The sequence below is a fragment of the Erinaceus europaeus genome, chromosome 10 (genome assembly GCF_950295315.1).
Source record: "Erinaceus europaeus chromosome 10, mEriEur2.1, whole genome shotgun sequence".
Lineage (NCBI taxonomy): Eukaryota > Metazoa > Chordata > Mammalia > Eulipotyphla > Erinaceidae > Erinaceus > Erinaceus europaeus.
Window position 1 is genome coordinate 13,576,463 of NC_080171.1, and position 20,303 is coordinate 13,596,765.

Here is a 20,303-nt window from a genome sequence, read left to right on the forward strand (position 1 = left end):
TTATGCTATCTCCCTTGCCCTAGCAACCAAGGTGTGTGTGTGTGTGTGTGTGTGTGTGTGTGTGATGCCATCCGACTCACCCATTTAAGTCTTTAGTTCAAAAGTCCATCATGCTTAGAGCCGTACAACCATCACTGCTATCAGTCCCAGAACCGCCTCACTACTTCACAAAGGGGCCGTGCACCCCTCAGCCAGCAGCCCAGTCTCCACCGCCCTCTAGTTCTGGGTAACCCCTCATCTATTTTTTTTTTTTAATTTTATTTATTTATCTTTTCCTTTTTTTTTCTTTTTTATTTAAGAAAGGATTAATTTACAAAACCATAGAGTAGGAGGGGTACAATTCCACACAATTCCCACCACCCCATCTCCATATCCCAACCCCTCATCTATTTTCTTTCTCTGTTGACTTTCCAGTCTGGACCCAGAGAGCACACAATCTTTTGTGACTGCCCTGTTTCACTTAGCAGAATCTTTTAAGTGTTATCCTTCCACACCCGCACTTCACCCGCAGGAGCTGGTCTGATCCCCACAGCAGCCTAAGCAGCAGACACGGTTGTTTTGTCTAGTTGAGCAGATGAGGGGCTGAGGCCTAGGAACACTGAATGGCTTGTGCCTCATTTTCAAAATCAGTGATGTTTTTGAACGTTACCTTTGTTGCCTGGGACCCTTGTCCTCATAAACAGAGCCTAGTGCTCTATACAAAGCAGAGTTGAGGCAGGCGTGGGGGTCCGCAGTCCCCTGTTCTCTAACGCTGTCCCCTCCCAGACAACCCTTGCCGCCCTCAAGGAAACCCCAGGGTCCTGGTCGGAAACCACTGTGAACTGGGCATGGGGAGCCCTACCCTGCCAGCCCTGGAGGCGGTGGGCAGAAGCTCCCTGGAGCTTGCTTGTTCTCGAAGAGCGGAGAAGAGAAAGAGGCCTCACGTTCCTCGCTCTGCACTCTGCCATCAGTGTTCTACGTGGCTCCACTCAGGTCTCTTACGCCTGAAACAACACATTCCAGCCTTGTACTCAACAAAGCCAAGGAGTTTCTGGTTCCTGACTCCTACTAGAAGAAACATTTTGTCAGTTAAGATTGTTTGATCCTGCCACTTGACCTGGTCCCCAGAGAAAAAGAAGTTAAGTCTCTCAGCCCCTCTGAGCCCTGCGTTGCCCTCCCTGCCTGGAATCCCATCCACATGCTTATTTTTAACACCTTACTTCCCAGAAGGATCAGGGATAAATTCTAAAAATTCTCTGTTTTTCTATGTAAAAATTCATCATGACTTTTCCAACATGTGGGGGAAAGCAAATGAGTGACCTGAGTTCCAATATTGACATAAATTCAAGATAAGACTCGACAGAGTATTAAAGGTGGGCAGTAGAGATGACTGACTCTCAGCTCCTCCTCAGCCAAGGCAAAGAGTGAATTCTCGATGGCCAGATTATCTCCAGTGCCCTTAACATCTTTCCTTAGAAGAAGCTTTTTCTGGGGGTCGGGTGGTAGTGCAGCGGGTTAAGTGCACATGGCATGAAGTGCAAGGACCGGCTTAAGGATCCCGGTTTGAGCCCCCGGCTCCCCACCTGCAGGGGGTCACTTCACAGGCAGTGAAGCAGGTCTGCAGGTATCTGTCTTTCTCTCCCCCTCTCTGTCTTCCTCTCCTCTCTCCATTTCTCTCTGTCCTATCCAACAACAATGACGACGACATTAATAACTACAACAACAATAAAAACAACAACAAGGGCAACAAAAGGGAAAAATAAATAAATAAATAAATATATAATTTTTTAAAAAGAAACTTTCTGTGCCAGGCACAGTGGCACACCTGGTTAAGTGCACACATTATGGTGCACAAGGACCCAGGTTCAAGCCCCTGGTCCCCACTTGCAGGGGGGAAGTTTCACAAATGATAAAGTGTCTAGATTCAGACTCGGGGCAGAGTGAGCAAGGTGGGCTTTCTAGATAGATGACTCTCCTGTGTTGGACTGAGTTTAAAAATAAAATTGAACACAAAGTCTGGTCAGTAGATTTTTCTGTAAAGAACCACAGTGAATATTTGAATCCTTCTGGACCACCTGGTCTCTTGTTATAAGTTTCAACTCTAACCCTGTCCAGTGACAGCAGCATAGACTACACACAACACAAACATCTGTGGCTCCGTCCCAATAAAACTTTACTTACAAACACAAGTGCGAGGTGGACTTGGTATTTGCTGCTGACCCTGGCTCTGGAGCACGCAGCCTTGGGGCAGTCTGTTGTGGGAAATCTGTCCTGAACTAGCTTACATCAAGAATTAAGCTACTCCAGGTTAGAATCTGGGCGCAGGGGACAGACACAACTTGGAGCTTAGAGTTGAGCCACCAGAAAGTCTAGACGATGTTTATGTTTGAGTATTCCAGTCAGTCTCAAACCCGTCCCTGGATAAAGTGCATCAGCCTCACCAGGGAACATATGAGAAAAGCAGATTCTTCGCTGTCTGCTATAGTAATTAAAAAATAAAAGTGACTTCACGGGGGTCGTGGCTTGGCAGGGGTTCATTACAATCAAGGTCTGTTACATAGCAGTACTGCAGTACAGAACGGCATATTTCAGGTACAGCAGGATAGGCAATTATAGGCAGAGGTAAGAGTAGGCCAGGCCTGTGAATCCCTAGGTTACCAAGGTTCAACTCCACGTGTTGTCTCCAGGATAGGCAGCATGGCCGCCTGCCTATGAGCAGAAGCAGGAGCTGGGGGACAAAAGGGTCAGACTTCTGGCCACCTGGAAGTTAAAGTACTTGGTTTACTTAAGTCCATCATCGTGACCGCCACCATATGCTAATTACGTTCTCACAGTCCAGCCTCAGTCCTCTGCTAATCAGGTCCCAAAGTCCTATTCACGGACTGTCTCACAGCAGTCCACACCCCCAGAGGGGGAGCAGTGTTAGGAGAAGATGACCAGAGGGCTCTGAATTCCAATTCTATCAGGACCCCAAGACCCTGATAGAGGAGACAAAAAGGAAGGACATTCGGAAATAGCAATAGGTATAGGTATGACTTAGAAAGGAAGGGAAGGCAGAACCATAGGGAAAAAATGGACAAATATATATATATATATGTGTGTGTGTGTGTGTGTGTGTATGTGTGTCTGTATGTATATATATATATATATATATATATATATAGAGAGAGAGAGAGAGAGAGAGAGAGAGAGATAATTATAGAAATAATAGTCAACCCACATCTGTGACCTGGGAGAACTACTGCAGTTTCCCGTGGAGGAAATGGGGGCACAGAACTCTGGTGGTGGGGACGGTGTGGCATTATACCCCAGTAGTCTCATAATTTTGTAAATCAATATCAGATCACTAATAAAAAAATATGATACATGTACATAATGAAATACTACTTAGTTATTAAAAATTGTGAAATATAAAAAAAAAAAAAGAAATCCTAGCTTATTCCCTGGAAAGTTCTGAGGATAGGGCTCACAAACAATTTATTTGGCATTTTTAAAAAGCTTTTTTTTTCCAAATCACAATACTCAAGTTACATGCTCCCACATCAATTTTATGTATGCATGCACTACCTTGAAGGGATCTTGCAAATAAGTTTTATATGTAATTGGACCGATTGTCAGTAAATATTTTCTTTTATTTTATTATCTTTATTTATTTATTGGATGGAGGCAGTCAAATCGAGAGGGAAGGGTGGGATAGAGAGAAAGAGAGAGACACCTGCAACACTGCTTCACCACCTGTGAAGCTTTCCCCTGCAGGTGGGGACCGGGGACTCAAACCTGGGTCCTTGTGCATTGTAACATGTGTGCTTAACCAGGTGCTCCACCACCCAACCCCAGCAAGTATTTTGTTTAAAAAAAAAATCCAGGAGGGCCAGATGGTAGCTCAGCGGGTTAAGCACACATAGCACAAAACACAAGGACTGGCATAACAATCCCGGTTCCAGCCCGTTTCCCCACCTGCAGGGGAGTCGCTTCGCAAGTGGTAAAGCAGGTCTACAGGTGTCTTTCTCTCCCCCTCTCTGTTTTCCCTTCTTCTCTTGACTTTTCTCTGTCCTATCTAGCAACAACAACAGCAGTAACAACAATAATAACAACAACAACAAAGGGCAACAGAAGGGGAAAAGTGACCTCCGGAGCAGTGGATTCATAGTGTAGGCACCGAGCCCCAGCAATAACCCTGGAGGCAAAAAAAACAAAACATAACAAAACAAAAAAATAGGCAGCAGATATTTCAGGCTTTGCAGTCTATATAGCCTCCAACAAACCAAATCTTTTTGTCTAATTTTTTATTAATGATTTAATAATAATTAACAAGATAGTAACATAGTAGCGGTACAATTCCACACAGTTCCCACCACCAGAGTTCCATGTCCCATCATCCCCTCCACTGGAAGCTTCCCTATTGTTTATCCCTCTGGGAGTATGAACCAAAATTCTTTATGGGGTGCAGAAGATCTGGCTTCTGTAATTGCTTCTCTGCTAGACATGGGCATTGGCAGGTCAGTCCATACCCCCAGCCTGTTTCTTCCCCTCAAGGGGTAGGGCTCTAGAGAGGTGAGGTTCCAGGACACGTTGGTGCAGCCGTCTGCCCAGGGGAGTCAGGGTGGAATCTTAGAAGCATCTGCAACTTGGTGGCTGAAACATGACAAGATGTAAAGCAGGACAAATTGAACAAACTGTATTTTAATAAGCCCTCTAGACTCTGCTGGAGCATTGTCAAGTCTGAGAAGTATTCCCATCCTCCACCATAACCTGTGTGTTTCTCTTGGGCAGGAAAAGATCCAGCAGATATGCTGAAGTCTATACCCAAGTCCTCTCTGACCAACAGACTGACTCAGAAAGACAAACGCCACAACAACACCTTCCCATTCTTTCCGGATGGACTCATGCGGAGCCGAACTGCCCAGGAGAAAGTGTTGTCCCTGGAGCAGCAGGTCCTGACACTTAGCAAGGAGTTACAGTCTCAGAAGGTGAGATACGGCCTCTAAGAGACTCCAGGCCAGGCTCCAGTCAGCCTGTGGCTACGGAGCCTCGGGGCCAGATAGACGTGACATGTTCACCTCACCAGGCACCAGCCAGGATGTAGCCTTTAGTGGCCAAACTACAAGTGATAGGATGTACTGCACTATTGATTACTCAGAGCCATAGTGTCACTCAAAAGAAAGGACAGATGGCCACCAAGGGTGGGGTCTATGGAGAGCTACTTTAATAGTAGTCATCTCTCAGAGAACCAGGCCTAGCTGACCCCACACTCAAAAGGGAATAAGAGTCGGTGAGGGTGATCAGGGTGCTGCCTCCAGCTAGGGCTGTCATGGGAGCAGAGGTGGGGGCAGGGATGGGGGGGTCTTTAGCCTGGCAGATGATAACTGTGTACATATTCTGAAGGGCTGTCACAGGACAGAAAGCAGACAGTCTGTGTGACACTTGGATTATGCAAGAACCAACAGGAGACAAAGACAAGGAGGAGAATTAGAGTTTAGTAGAGAGAAGTTTATTACAGGAGTTTGAAAAAGATCCACATGGCCATTGTGGAAAACAGATCACACCCTTATGTGTACAACCTGTTAAAAAACATTCATAGGGGACGGGGGGCGGGGGGCTCAGGCGGTAGTGTACCCAGTTAAGTGCACATAGTGCAAAGCACAAACACTGGCTCAGGGATCCCAGTTTGAGCCCCCAGATCCCCCACCTGCAGGAAGGCCACTTCACAAGTGGTGATGCAGGTCTGCAGGTGTTTTAATCTTTCTCTCCCCTGACCTCTCTCGATTTCTCTCTGTCCTATCCAACAACAGCAACAACAAAGAAAAAAAACACTGGCCTCTAGGAGTAGTGGATTTGTAGTGCAGGCACTGAGCCCCATCGATAACACTTGAGACAAAAAAAAAAAAAAAAAACATAAAGCCACTCATGATCATTAAAGCCAGTTAAAAACGCTACAACCCAGAGAATAATTCATGTTCTAGTCTGGGCACCCTCATGAAGTAGTGAGGGTCCTGTAGCAGGGAAGCAAGGGGGCTTCAGCACTGGGCAGTGAGTGCTCCTTTGCAGAATAAAAAAGGTTAGGTTAGGGGCAGGGTGGTGGCTCACCCAGCAGAGGGCACACATCACCGTGCATGAGGACCCGGGCTGAAGCCACACCCCCCATCCTCACCAACGGTGGAGCAGTGCTGCAGATGCCTTCCTTCTTTCTGTCTCTCCCTCTCTCTCTCTCTCTGTCAGAAAAACTTGATGGCTGCCAGGAATGATCGAGCATGCAAGCACCGAGCCCCAGCAATAACCCCGGTGGCTAAGAAGGAAAGAGCTTAACCTATCAGGCTTTCATCCCTGGGGAGGAGTGAGGATATACAACCTTTTGAATATTAGCAGTTGTTTTTTTGCCTCCAGGGTTATTGCTGGGGCTCAGTACCTGCACCATGAATCCACTGCTCCTGGAGGCCATTTTTTCCCTTTTTATTACCCTGGTTGTTTTTTTTTATTGTTGTTGTAGTTATTATTATTATTATTATCATTGCTATTGATGTCATCGTTGTTGGATAGGACAGAGAGAAATGGAGAGAGGAGGGGGAGACAGAGAGGGGGAGAGAAAGACAGACACCTGCAGACCTGCTTCACCACCTGTGAAGCGACTCCCCTGCAGGTGGGGAGCCGGGGGCTCGAACCGGGATCCTCATGCGGGTGCGTTGTGCCACCTGCGCTTAACTCGCTGCGCCACCCCCTATTAGCAGCTTTTTATATTTCTTCTTTTTCTTTGCTGTTCTGACTGTGGAGAACACAGTCCAGGAGGGGAAAATGCGCTCGTTGTCTGCCTGTCTTCACTTTGTCTTCTCCTGAGAAGTTATTAGGGGAGCCAGCAGAGGGTTGTGTGTTTTTGTGTTTTTTTTTCTGGTAAGTCAGGGGCTATGTTTAATGAAGCAGAAAGTGATTAAGGTTCTCAAGGAATGACACTAGCCCCTGTGTCCCTAACTCGTTTGCTTGTTTGCTTAGTCTCTATTTCTTTGCTGAGGGCGTCTGATGTGTATGCAGTATCCAAGTGGCGGGGACAGGGGACATATCTGGTGGCAACAATTGGTCGGCGTTCAGTGACTCCACATACAAATATACATCATGACAGCTTGGGAGGCCGCTTCTAATGGCACTTACAGACCAGCCGCCTCACTTTTCTTCTCCGCATACTTGTGTTGCCAGGCTGCTAGACAGTTCTGAAAACAGGCCTGACCCTTAGACAGCTGAGCTTAAATCCCCAACCAGAACTCGGAAAGGAGAAGAAATCTGGACTGGATCCTAAATCCCTCCTCCGGGGGCTGTACCTCTTTCCACCACAGCCTCCCTCTCTTTCTAAGAAACCTGTGCAGCCTCTTTGGCCCAGCTCTTCCTCTTCCTAACGCACTGTGGAGTGTCAGGTGAAAAAGAGCCCGGAGACCTGGGCTTCATTAAGGTTTGTCCCTGGCGGGTGTGGGCGCATGGAGGCCTCGCCCCTCTTGCACAGAGGAGTGCTTATTCGTGGAGATGAGGAAAGTCGGCCAGGCTGTTGCCAGCTCCCCTGTAGTCACAGTGAAATGCCAGTAGGAAGTTGTTGAAACATTTTCAACTCTGGCACTCCTTTCTGATTTGCTGCCCATCCAACTTCACCTCTGTCCTGAGACAGAGAATCAGGCAGAGGACAAATCTTGTGGTTCACCCTTGACTTGCAGTGTGAGTGGACGTTCCTGCTCCCACAAACACCTCAGACTAGGGGGCAGTTCAGAGCACACGGCCATGTGTACGTAAGGTGGCACAAGGCCACGTTCTGACCCTGAGCGAGTTTCTCAACTCTCATAATTGCAGTTGCCTTCTGTGAACGCTTACAGCCATGTGTACTACAGTGGTTCACGTCTGTGTTGCAGCCAGCGCTCAGCAGCTCTGAGTGTCTCAACTGTGGCAGTCCCTGCCTTAGAATCCTTCCTACCTCACGGAGTCACACATCCCTGAGGACGTTACGTGTGAGGCCAGGAGGGCCACCAGGCAATGTGCCTGTGGGTAGAAGTCAGTCTTCATTCCACATTAGAAAGGGGGAGCCCCAGCCCTCACTACTCCAGGGTTTCACTTCCAACCAGATACCAAAGACGGGAGAAGGGAAGGAGACTGAGTCTGGGCAGGACTTTGGGGAGTCCAGCAGAGCCTGGCGCATTCAGGAATGGAGGTCAGAAAGCAGCCATCCAGGAGCCTCCAGGTCCAACTCCTCAGCTAAGGAAACAGCCACGGGGCCTCCCCTGGGCTACTTCTCCAAGTTGGCCCCCTCAGTCTCTTCAAAGGGATGACACCCCTTCAGTCTGCAGGAAGACATGAGAACTAGGGGTCTGATTCTCCTGACAGGTGCTATGGCCAGTAGCATTAGTGATGCTTGAAGAATTTGTATGTCAGACTGTTGGATGCAGTGAGGGCCCAAAAGCCTGCCCTTAGGTACCTCGCCATCCTGAGGGAAAGAAAAGATACAAATCCAAATGATTCCAGATGTCAGGGTGACTCCAGCCATGCATCCTCTCTAGTCCTTAGGACAGCTTTTCGTCCTCTTTTCCTGATGAGGAAGCTGAGGTTCTAAGAGATTCTGCAGACATGGGGCCTCCCAGGGGCTGGGCCAGTGTCCAGACTCTAGTCAGTCTGTAAACAACTTTCTACCTGTTTTATCATATGATGCTCAGAGATGGCCGGTGACACACTGCCGGTCACTCACCTAGAGGAGAAAGGACTGGAGCTCTGATGCACCCCTCCAGGTCCAGGAGTCTCACCCCAGCCTTGTTCCCTCCAGTCTCACAGTCCAGCCCAGCATCAGACACGAGCCGTAACTGCTCTTCAGAAGAACAGAATGCATTCCCTGGTGTCACATTAAGCCCCAGACTGATGGGTGACTCTGACACCCATTAAGCCATTACTACCCCAGACTCCCTCACTGACGTGCCCACAAGAGACTTGGCCTCCAGGAGATGGTACCAGATGGCTGCTTGACTGGGTGGCTTGGGCTTTCGGAGTTGACGGAATCACACCCAGCCCGAAGGCCGGCTGCCCCAGCAGATGGAAGGCTGCTGTCTGTGATGCTGGCCATCTGTCCGTTGCTGGGAACCGGCGGGGGGGGGGGGGGGTTCCCGGACCTGCCTAGGGCTCACAGGAGCCAATTTAGCTCACTCTGGATGATTTGGAAAACATGTTATTTACTCAGGGGACTGGACAGGGACAAAGTCCAGCTTCTGACTTCCCTCAAGTCAGAGACCCCAGAATGCACTGCCTGATACAGAGCAGAGACTTGGGTGTGGGCCCTGGGTCCCCACGTCATGGAGAGTGGGACGCTGACTGCTTCACATTCTCTGTGCTTTCTCTGCAGCTCATGGTGGAGTAGAGGTCACTATCTCTGCTTAGCTTACAAGGAAGCTGAGTCTAGGTTTTCTGATTGCACCTCGTGTTTCTGGACTAGAAACTGAGGCCTTGGTGCTCCTTGTCTGCACCCTGCGGGCCTGAGCCCTTTAGAGCCCAGTGGCTGGACCCCTCAGTGCAGTGATGTGCCTCCCCCCTGCAGGGCTCCACCCACCTTGATCTTTGTGAGTGAAGACAGTATAAGCTCAATAATAAGAGGACATACATTTGCTAAATACTTATTGGGTAGAGACAGATGCTGAGAGGGAAGGGGCAGATAGAGGGGGAGACAGAAAGAGAGACACCTGCAGACCTGCTTCACTGCTCATGAAGCTACTACCCCCCAAAGTCTGGGATGGGGCGGGGCAGGGGGGAGACTTGAACTCTGGTCCTTTAATATGGTAATGTGTACACTCAGGTAGGTGTGCCGCCCTGCCACTTAGCCCTCCAGGACTTAAATTTTTAAAAAATTTTTATATTTATTTCCCTTTTGTTGCCCTTGTTGTTTTTTATTGTTGTTGTAGTTATTGTTGTTATTGATGTCATCATTGTTGGATAGGACAGAGAGAAATGGAGAGAGGAGGGGAAGACACAGAGGAGGAGAGAAAGACACCTGCAGACCTGCTTCACTGCCTGTGAAGCGACTCCCCTGCAGGTGAGGAGCCAGGGGCTCGAACCAGAATCCTTACACTGGTCCTTGCACTTCGCACCACGGACTTAAATTTTTTAAGATGACTCATTGGCTTTTCAAAATCTGAACAAAAGGGCAACATGTGACCAGCTATCAAAATCTGAGATGCAATTGATTGTGAAATATTAACAGCATCACTTAATCAGTCGGCACATGGGAAACCATCTAGACGGTGCGCCCACTCCTAGGGGAGGAATAAGGAAATCGTACCTCAGCACATAGCTACTCTTCTTCCCTCACCACCAGGACTGTCACTGGGGCTTGGTGCCTGCATGATCACTCACCATACCCAGTAGTCTCAGTCTCTCTCTCTCCCTCTCTCTCTCTCTCTTCTTTGATAGAGAGTAAGAGAGAACTAGGTGAGGCACCTGCAGTACTTCTCCACTGCCTTGTGAAGCCCCTGCCCTCCCATGCAGGTGAGAACTGGGTACATGGAGCAGTCTTGAGCCTGAGCCGTGACATATGATGGTGATGCTGGATAACGTCTTGGAGAGGCATCATAGCATAGCACAAGGTCAAAAGCCGCTCAAAGGATGATATGTAGCAGACTCCCTTAACTTCCTTCTCTGGGGGAAGTGGCATAATGGTTATGCAAGAGGACATTCATGCCTGAGGCTCTAAGGTCCCAGATTAAGTCCCCAGCAACACCATAAACCAAAGCTGAGCAGTATTCTTATTTAAAAAAATAATAAAATGTTCCTTCTGGGGGTCAGGCGGTAGCACACCAGGTTAAACACACAATGTGCAAAATACTAAAAGTGCAAATACTAGCACAAGGATCCCGGTTCAAGCCCCCAGATCCCCACCTGCGGGGGAAGGGGGGTGAGTTCACAAGCAGTGAAGCAGGTCAGCAGGTGTCTATCCTTCTCTCCCCCTCTCTGTCTTCCCCTCCTGTCTCAGTTTCTCTCAGTCCTGTCTGACAACAATAGCAATAGCAACAACAATGATAAATAACAAGGGCAACAAAAAAAAAAAAAGGGAAAAAATAACCTCCAGGAGCAGTGGATTCTACTGAGCCCCAGCGATAACCATGGAGGCACAAAAAAAAAAAAAAAAAAAACCTCCTTTTTGGTGTGTACGTGCATATTTGTGACCAGCTTATATCACTTAGGATGATGGCCTCCAGGCTCATACATTTGTAGCAAGTGATAAGATGAGCAGGATTGCATTGCATACACATGTCCCGCTTTGCTGATCCCTCACACAGACTCCTGGGGTATTTTCAGCTCAAGGATGTGATGATTCTGTCTGTCTGGCACCAGGGCTTCCCACTGGCTCTGTCCCACTCCTGACAGACTTTTTTTTCCCTTTTGATTTTGGATAGAAACAGGAAGAGAGAGGCAAAGAAGGAGACACACAGAGAAGGAGAGACACCACAGCATTGCTCCACCATTCACGGAGCTCCTAGCATCATGTGTGGCATTCCCATGTGGTGCCAGGGTCATGAGCCTGGGTCCCCTTGGACAGTCAAGTATGTGCTCTACCACGTGAGCTATCTCCTGGACCCTTGCTTTGAAATTTTAAAGAAGTGCAAAAAATAGTAATAGTAATAATAATAACGATTGATGCAACAGATATCAGCTACATGGAGTAGATAGCATAATGGTGATGCAAAGAGTCTCTCATGCCTGAGGTTCCAAAGTCCCAGGTACAGTTCCCTGTACCACTGTAAGCCAGAGCTGAGCAGCGCTCTAGTAAAGAATAAAGGGGGGGGGGGGGTAATGCTACCAGCTATGCATCATGGGGAAATGATGGACATTGAGAACCCTCTGCTTTAGCCATAGTTCTCCCACGCATGATGATCCACCATTGTTTTTAGTCTGCTCACATGACAGCCGGCTGAGAGGACCAAGCAGTCTCCCAGGACCTTCCGGCTTCAAGACCATCTAACTCTTGGACTCACTCCTCACTCCTCACCTTTCCCATCCTACTTTGTTCCGTCCCTTGTTGCTTTTCCTGTGTCTCTCTCCTGGGTTGAAAAGTCTCCTAGACTGGTGTCTTGATCTTGGATGTGGACTTGGGAAGTCAGATGGCTGTACAGAAATGGGCTTCACGGGTGGCGAGCAGTAGCACACTGGGTGGAGCTCACATAGTACTAAATGCAAAAACTAGCTCAAGGCTCCCTGTTTGAGCCCCGGGCTCCCCACCTGCGGGGTGGGGGGATCATTTCACAAGTGGCCAAGCAGGTCTGCAGGTATCTCTCTGTCTTTCTCCCTCTCTTTCTCCACCTCCTCTCTCAATTTCTCTCTGTCCTAGCCAATAAAATAGAAAAAAATGGCCTCTAGGAGCAGTGGATTCATAGTGCTGCCACTGAGCCCCAGTGATAACACTGGAGGCAAAAAAGAAATGGGCTTCAGATTTGATTCCCCCAAAAGTTGGGGAAGATGCCTGTCTGGTTGTAAGCCTCAGGCCAGTCTGAACCTTTGTCCTGTTAGTTGTTTCCCCAGGCAATTACTCACCGTAATCTCCAAATCTCAGCTAAACCAGAAAATGGTTTGGGCTTCTTCAGTCATCCTGAGCCACAGAAATGTTTAATCTCTCCCTTTAGCCTTGAGGAGTGACTTCATTCCAAACATTCCTGCTTGGTTTGCACATACTGTCCCCACCCCACCTTCTGGTCACAACCTAGAACTCCCACAAGTCTCCATTCCTCTGGACGTGGGTGTCTGGAACACGTTCCCAACCCTCATTTCCTGCCTGCTGTTTGATGGTCTCCGACCCGCCTCGTTCCTTACAGATTTTAAACTGCTCCCCTCTCTATAAAATATGCTGAGCCTCCTCCAACTTCACCGCAGACAGAAGCCAGGGCTCTCTGCTCCAGGTTCACTCTAAAATGGCCCAACTTCACTGCAATCAGCCTTTGTGGCCCTTGAGAGCGGGAGCCGTGACCACTTCTCTGCATACACTCCTGAACCTGGCACAGAGTCTGGCACTGAGTGAATGCTTGATAAAGACTGGGGGTAATGGATGGATGGATGGATGGATGGATGGATGGATGGATGGATGGACGGGTGGACGGAAAGACAGATGAAAGAGAACCAGAGAGGGGCAGTCATTAGATTAGTACTGGCGTTTCCAAAAATGCATGTCAGTAACTCCTCACATGAAGTCAATGGTCCGCAGCAGTTCTCCACCAAATGGAGCCATCTTAGGTAATAACCCTGTCCAGTCAATCTGTTAAAGGACTCTGTGCCAGATACAGGAGTGTATCCCCAGGAAGCCATGTTTTTATGAATGAAGTGGGCATTGAGTGCTGTGACCCGAAAACTGCCTGCCAGGGCTGAGGTTCACATGGTACTAACTGACTACTGACCTTCTGATCCTGGCCCTGAATGAAGTCACAGCCCCTTCCTGGGGCTGGACAAGTCCTTGGGACTCTAGAGATTCAACTGCATAGGAAGCCTCGCAGACCTGGAGTTTCCATGTGAATCCAGAGTGGCCGAGTCAAGAAATAAATCAGGGTCTATCACTTCTGAACCTTAACGCTTCCTTGTAGACGTTGTGGGCTGAGCAGCTGCACTTCCATGAACTGAATGAGCTTCCCTGTGTGTGGCTTAGCGTGAGGCCTGTGAGTGTGTTTCCTCTCCAGGGATGTCTCAGCACCACCAGCGATGACCTGGCCATGAGGACAGACTGTAGTCAGAAGGCTCCCAAGGCGACAAGTTGGCTTAGCAGGAGGGAGCATGGAGACTGAACTCTCTTGTCTACCACAGAGCTAGAGGGACATGCAGTGTCCCCAAACAGAGAGCCACCACCCGGCTTTCCTTACTGGCCTACACAGGCCTTGGATAATTTGGAATTAAACTGCATTCTGAGTTCCTAGACCTCAATTACCAAACTGAGGTCTTTAAAATGAGGATGTGTCAGTGAAGATGTGGGCACCACTGCTGTAACAGAGAAGCCTCAGGGCACCGTGGCCTAAACAAATGAGAGGTGTCTGTCTGTCCATGTTGCAGAATGCAGAGGTGAGTGAGAAGCTCTGGTGGTCAGCTCTGTCCTCTTCACACTCACCTCCCCCTCACTTTGCCATTCTTTCTTCCAGTCCAAGGACAGGCAGCCGGATCGTGGGGGCATTGAGTGACGGCTTTACCCCTCCCTCTTTCTTAAAGGTTTACTTTATTGGGCACATTGGAGACTGCGTAATGGCTATGCAAAAGATTTTCTTTTTCAAAATGTTTTATTAGTGACTTAATAATGATTAAACAGATTGTAAGATAACGGGTACAAGTTCATACAGTTCCCACCATATTGGTGAGGTCATCTGCCCAGGGAAGTCAGGATGGCATCGTAGTAGTGTCTGCAATTGATGGCTGAAAGGCAGTAAGATCTAAAACAGGACAAATTGTTCAATAAACAGGAACCCAAAGGTAGGAATAGAGCAGATGAAACTAGGAGTCTTTGTGTGGGAAGAAGCTAGGAAACCTATTTTAGGTATGTTCCAAGGGGCCCATGACTTTAATAATTTGCAAAAGACTTTCTGCCTGAGACTCTTGAGTTTCCATGTTCAGTCTCTGGCCCCACCATTAGCCAGAGTTGAGTGCTCTAGTTTCTTTCTCTCTCATAAAAATAATAATAAGGAAGTCGGGCTGTAGCGCAGCGGGTTAAGCGCATGTGGCGCAAAGCACAAGGACCAGCGTAAGCATCCTGGTTCAAGCCCGGGCTCCCCACCTGCAGGGGAGTCGCTTCACAAGCGGTGAAGCAGGTCTGCAGGTGTCTGTCTTTCTCTCCCCCTCTCTGTCTTCCCCTCCTCTCTCCATTTCTCTCTGTCCTATCCAACAACCATGACAACAATAATAACTACAACAATAAAACAAGGGGAATAAAGAATAAGTAAATAAAATAAATATTTTTTAAAAATTAAAAAATAATAATTGCACCACTGTTATATTATGATCTTGTTAATCATTATTAAATCTCTAATAAAAACTCTTTAAAGACTAATAAAGGGTACACCCAGAAGAGCATGTATATTACCATACACAAGGACCCAAGTTCAAGCCCTGATCCTTACGTGCAGGAGAAAAGCTTCATGAGCTGTGAAGCAGTACTATACGCGTCTCTTCTCTCTCCCTCCCTGTCCCCTCTCTCCTTTCAGTTTCTCTCTATTTAAAAAAAAAAAAAAGGTACCAGAGTGATTGGGAGTGATGGATTGTTGTGCAGGCACCAAACCCCAACAATTCCTAGTGGATAATAAACAAACAGGATTTTTTAAAAAATTATTTCATTAGAGAGATAGAAACAGAGAAACCAGCGTCTCTCTAGCACGTGCGATGTCAGGGAGTGGACTTGGAACGTTCTGCTTGGAGTCCAGAATTCTCCCCCTTCTTCACCTCCTAGGCCGCTGTGGGGTAGCTCTAAAGATCCAATCCAGGTGCCGCCCACGCCATTTCTCCTCTCCCAGTGAGCCACAATGATCTCTTGGCCACATATAGTTGTGAGCGTGGCTGGGAGATGTCTTTTTGGGCTAAGGAACCATGTGTCCAGCTCAGACTCTTAACGGAGAAAGGAAGAAGGTGCTGGGGTGAAATGCCCCTGGGGCGGGCTGGTGGCAGCGAGCGCCTCTCCTCTGGCCCCGCAGCTCTCAGGACCCTGCCCTCTCCCTTCTCAGGACTTGGTGAAGATCCTGCACAAGGCCCTGGAGGCAGCCCAGCAGGAGAAGAGGGCGTCCAGCGCTTACCTGGCGGCCGCCGAGGACAGGGACCGGCTGGAGCTGGTGCGGCACAAAGTGCGGCAGATCGCGGACCTGGGCCGGCGCGTGGAGGCCCTGGAGCAGGAGCGGGAGAGCCTGGTGCAGGCGGCCAACCTGCAGCAGCAGGAGCTGCAGGAACTGCAGCAGCACGTGCAGCTGCTCATGGACAAGAACCAGGCCAAGCAGCAAGTCATCTGCAAGCTCTCGGAGAAGGTCACCCAGGACTTCATGCAGCCCCCCGGCAGAGACTTCCTGAGCCAGCAGGAGAAGATAGAGCACCTGAAGGTAGGACCCCCCCCCCCCCCAGCCCGGCCCTGGGAGCTCGGGAATGGCTCTGCTCAACCCTAAGGGTTTTCTGGAGGGAAAAACAAATTATTATTATTATTATTATTATTTGCCACCAGGATTACTGCTGGGGCTCAGTGCTTGCACTACACACCCACTGCTCCCCGGTGGCCATTATTTTCCACTTTTTTTTTTCTATTTTTATTTGACAGGACAGAGAGAAATTGAAAGTGGGGGCCCAGCAGGAAGACCGAAAGGGGTGGGAAAAAGACATCTGTCTCACTGCTCATGAAGCGTTCCCCCTGCAGGTGGAGAGCGGGGGCTTGGACCCAGGTCATTGCACATGGTGGTATGTGCGCTTAACTGGGTGCACCACTGCCCACCCCCCATCAAATTAATTTTAACATGAGAATGTAATATTTGAAATATATATATATATATATATATATTTTTTTTTTTTTTTTTTTTTAGTTAGAGCAGAGAGAGAGTGAAAGAGACCACAGCACTGAAGTCTCCTTCAGTGAGCTGGGGGCCAGGCTCAGGCAGCACACTATCCAAGTGAGCTATTTCACCAGCCCTGAGCTAGATGTTGATGGAAATGAGACTACGTACCTCCCCTCAGGGTGTGTGTGTGTGTGTGTTCACACAGGCACAATTCTCTTGCTCTCAGCAGTCTTTTTTTTTAAAAAATTAAGATTTTTATTCACTTATTAATGAGAAAGCTAGGTGAGAGAGAGAGAGGGAGAGAGAGGGAGAGAGAACAGACATCACTCTGGTACATGTGCTGCCTGGGATTGAACTCAGGACCTCATGCTTGAGAGTCTAGTGCCTTAGCCACTGTGCCACCTCCTGGGCCACCAGTCTTTTTTTTTCCCCTTTCGGCATCAGCAGAGAGAGGGGAGAAAGAGACACCGCAGCACCTCGCCACCATTCACGTAACTCCCCCTGTGTGCGGTGCTTCCAGACAGTGCTGGGGGATCAGGCCTGGGTCCTTTGCTGGTAGAGTGCATGCTCGGTCCGGTGAGCTCTCTCCAGCTCCGCCTCCTCACTCTGTCAGCTGGGAGGCCCAGTGTGGTCTGACCTCTTCATGACACCCTAGAATACAAAGTGAAGGGCTCAGATGGAGATTAGAGATGACGGGCTAGGCCATGGTGCACCCGTTAAGTGCACATAGCACTAAGCGCAAGGACCTGCGCAATGATCTGGGTTCAAGCCCCAGGCTCCCCCCTTGCAGGAGGAATGCTTCACAAGCAGTAAAGCAGGTCTGCAGGTGTCTGTCTTTCTCTGTGCCCATCCTCTCTCCATTTCTCTCTGTCCTATCCAATAAAATGAGAAAAAAGTGGCCGCCAGGAGCAGTGAATTTGTGATGCTGGCACGAAGCCCCATCGATAACCCTGGAGGCAAAAAAAAAAAAAGAGAGAGAGAGAGGGGAGTCAGAATTCCTGAGTTCTAGGTGTGTTGGCCTGGGGCCTGCCAGTCTCCTGCAGCACCTTGCTGGTGCCCTGAGGAGACCCCAGGCTGAGCGGTAGCCCTCCCTGGCCCTGCACCCAGCACAGTGGGCCTGTGTCTGCTGTGACTCACTCATAACAATGGCAGCCATCACTCCTCTTGTCCTCACACACTTTACTTGTGTCATTTCCTTTGATTCCCCACACCAGCCCGCGAGGCAGCTGCTGGCCTGCCCCCCAGAGAACAGACGGCTGAGAAAGGTGGACTCACTTGCTCGGGGTTGAAAAGGCAGAGGGGCAGGAGTGGAGCCAGGGCTAACCCTGCCCCAACCCTGCCACGCACAGCCACACATGCCGCCACAGGGCTCCTGCACCGCTCTGTCAAAGAACTGCTTTTTGGAGGAAGTGAAAGAGAAGGGGAAGAAGAAGAAATCAGAATCTTTTGAAAGACCTGTGGAAGGTGTGGTTCAGGGTTGGACTTAGGTGCTGGCTTTGCCTCTTCTAGCTGCCTGGCCTGGGGCAGGTCACCCCAGCTGTGGGGAGGGCCGAGCAAGACCATGTGCAACCCACAGTCCCTGCTCTTCCTTTCTGCTAAAAACCCACAACACTAGCCACGGAATCTTTTTCTTATCTAGTCTAGCATGAAGATGCAGATGCCACAAGCTTATTAGAAAGTCTTCCCTCTTTGGTCTGGGAGGTGGTGCAGTGGTAAAGCTTTAGACTCTGAAGCATGAGGTCGCGAGTTTGATCCCTGGCAGCACGTGTGCCGGAGTGATGTCTGGTTCTTTCTCTCTCTTCCTATCTTTCTCATAAATAAATAAAATCTTTAAAGAAAAAAAAGAAAGTCCTCCCTCACCAGGTGGTGGCGCACCTGGTTGAGTGCACGGCACAGTGCACAAGGACCCGGTATTGAGCCCCTGGGTCCCCACCTGCAGGGGGAAAGTTTTGTGAGAGGTGAAGCAGGGCTGCAGGTGTCTCTCTGTCTCTCTCCCTCCCTATCTTTCTCTTCTCTCTCGATTTCTGGCTGTCTGTGTCCAATAACTAAAGATTAAAAAAATAATAAGGGGGAGTCGGGCTGTAGCGCAGCGGGTTAAGTGCAGGTGGCGCAAAGCACAAGGACCGGCATAAGGATCCCGGTTCGAACCCCGGCTCCCCACCTGCAGGGGAGTCGCTTCACAGGTGGTGAAGCAGGTCTGCAGGTGTCTGTCTTTCTCTCCCCCTCTCTGTCTTCCCCTCCTCTCTCCATTTCTCTCTGTCCTATCCAACAACGACAACAACAACAATAATAACTACAACAATAAAACAACAAGGGCAACAAAAGGGAATAAATAAATAAAATAAAATATTTTTTTTAAAAAATAAGGTAAAAAGACTTTACTTAAAAAAAAAGAAAGAAAATCCTCCCTCTCTCCCACAGCAAGGAAAATCGCTTCCAGCCATCACTTCCCACCCTGTAAAATGTCTTCCTCTTCTCTTCTCTCTGTGCTCAGCCTTCGGGGGTCACCTCTGAAGACCCATGAGTAGCAGTGGGGGTCATGGGCATACTCCCCAGATGTCCCATAGAGTCAACTGGAAGCACAGTCTTCCTAAGAAGTTGGGTGCTTAGGAATCTAATTTCTCAGTGAGCCCAGCTATGAGACGATTCAGTGTGATCCACTTCAACCAAATGTGGTTTTGTGTGTTTTTTGTCTGTTTTTTTTCTTTCTTTAATTTTTTTAAAATATTTATTTTATTTATTTATTCCCTTTTGTTGCCCTTGTTGTTTTATTGTTGTAGTTATTATTGTTGTTGTCGTTGTTGGATAGGACAGAGAGAAATGGAGAGAGGAGGAGAGAAAGACAGACACCTGCAGACCTGTTTCACCGCCTGTGAAGCGACTCCCCTGCAGGTGGGGAGCCAGGGTTCGAACCGGGATCCTTATGCTGGTCCTTGTGCTTTGCGCCACCTGCGCTTAACCTGCTACGCTACAGCCCGACTCCCTCGTTCTTTCTTTCTTTCTTTCTTTCTTTCTTTCTTTCTTTCTTTCTCTCTTTCTTTTTTTAATTATTACTGGGGCTCGGTGCCAGCACTACAGATCCACTCCTGGGAGCCATTTTTGTTTCTTTCTAACTTTTATTAGGATAGAGCAAAATTGAGAGAGGACAGGGAAAAAGAGAGGGAGAGAAAGACACCTGCAGACCTGTTTCACCGCTTGTGAACCCGACCCCACCCCTGCAGATGGGGAGCCGGGGCTCAAACCCGGGTCCTTGTGCTTGGTAATATGTGCGCTGAACCAGGTGCACCGCCACCCGATCCCCCCAAACGTGTTTTCGTAACTGATCCTCAGAGGCCCAGTGAGCGTTTCTAGGACCAGTCACACAGAGTCGTGTGTCACGTAACAACATTTCAGTCAGTGAAGGCCCCCGCATGTGACGGTGGTCCCCATAGGGTTTGTGCAATCGCGTTCTCCTGATGTCTTCACAGTGACAACATCAGCTGCTGACTTATTTAAAGCAGGGTGTGATTTTCTTGGAGATGCTTATTTGTCTAGATATCTGATACAGGAAAAACTGAATGAAGACCCGTTATCAGTGAGTTTGGCCAGAGTGACGTTTCCATTTCCTGCTTGCCTCGTGATTGCCCACTGTGAAGGGAACACCCCCTCGCCATTGAAACGGGCAGTCTGAAAAGAGACTCTGCATCATTCACTATCAGAGCCGGAATATTCCTCTTCATTTGCTGACGCCGACAGCTGGCCCTGGGGAGGGGAAGACCATGTCAGGGTCACACAGTACAGTCGCCAGGCCGCAGCCTCCCCACCAGTGACGTCTGGTTGTGCTTTCCACCC

General features: G+C 48.8%; 1 protein-coding gene across 4 annotated transcripts in view; it reads left to right on the forward strand.

The window, feature by feature from the left end:
- Positions 1-20,303, forward strand: part of TBC1D2 (TBC1 domain family member 2) — a 70,299-nt gene that overhangs the window by 25,474 nt on the left and 24,522 nt on the right. For 3 of the 4 annotated variants that reach the window (XM_060199108.1, XM_060199109.1, XM_060199110.1), the window contains exons 5-6: positions 4,753-4,949; positions 15,663-16,028. In XM_060199108.1, the coding sequence (XP_060055091.1) occupies positions 4,753-4,949; positions 15,663-16,028 (563 nt within the window). The remainder of the gene's footprint in view (positions 1-4,752; positions 4,950-15,662; positions 16,029-20,303) is intronic. The other variant, XM_060199111.1, reaches the window with a different exon arrangement.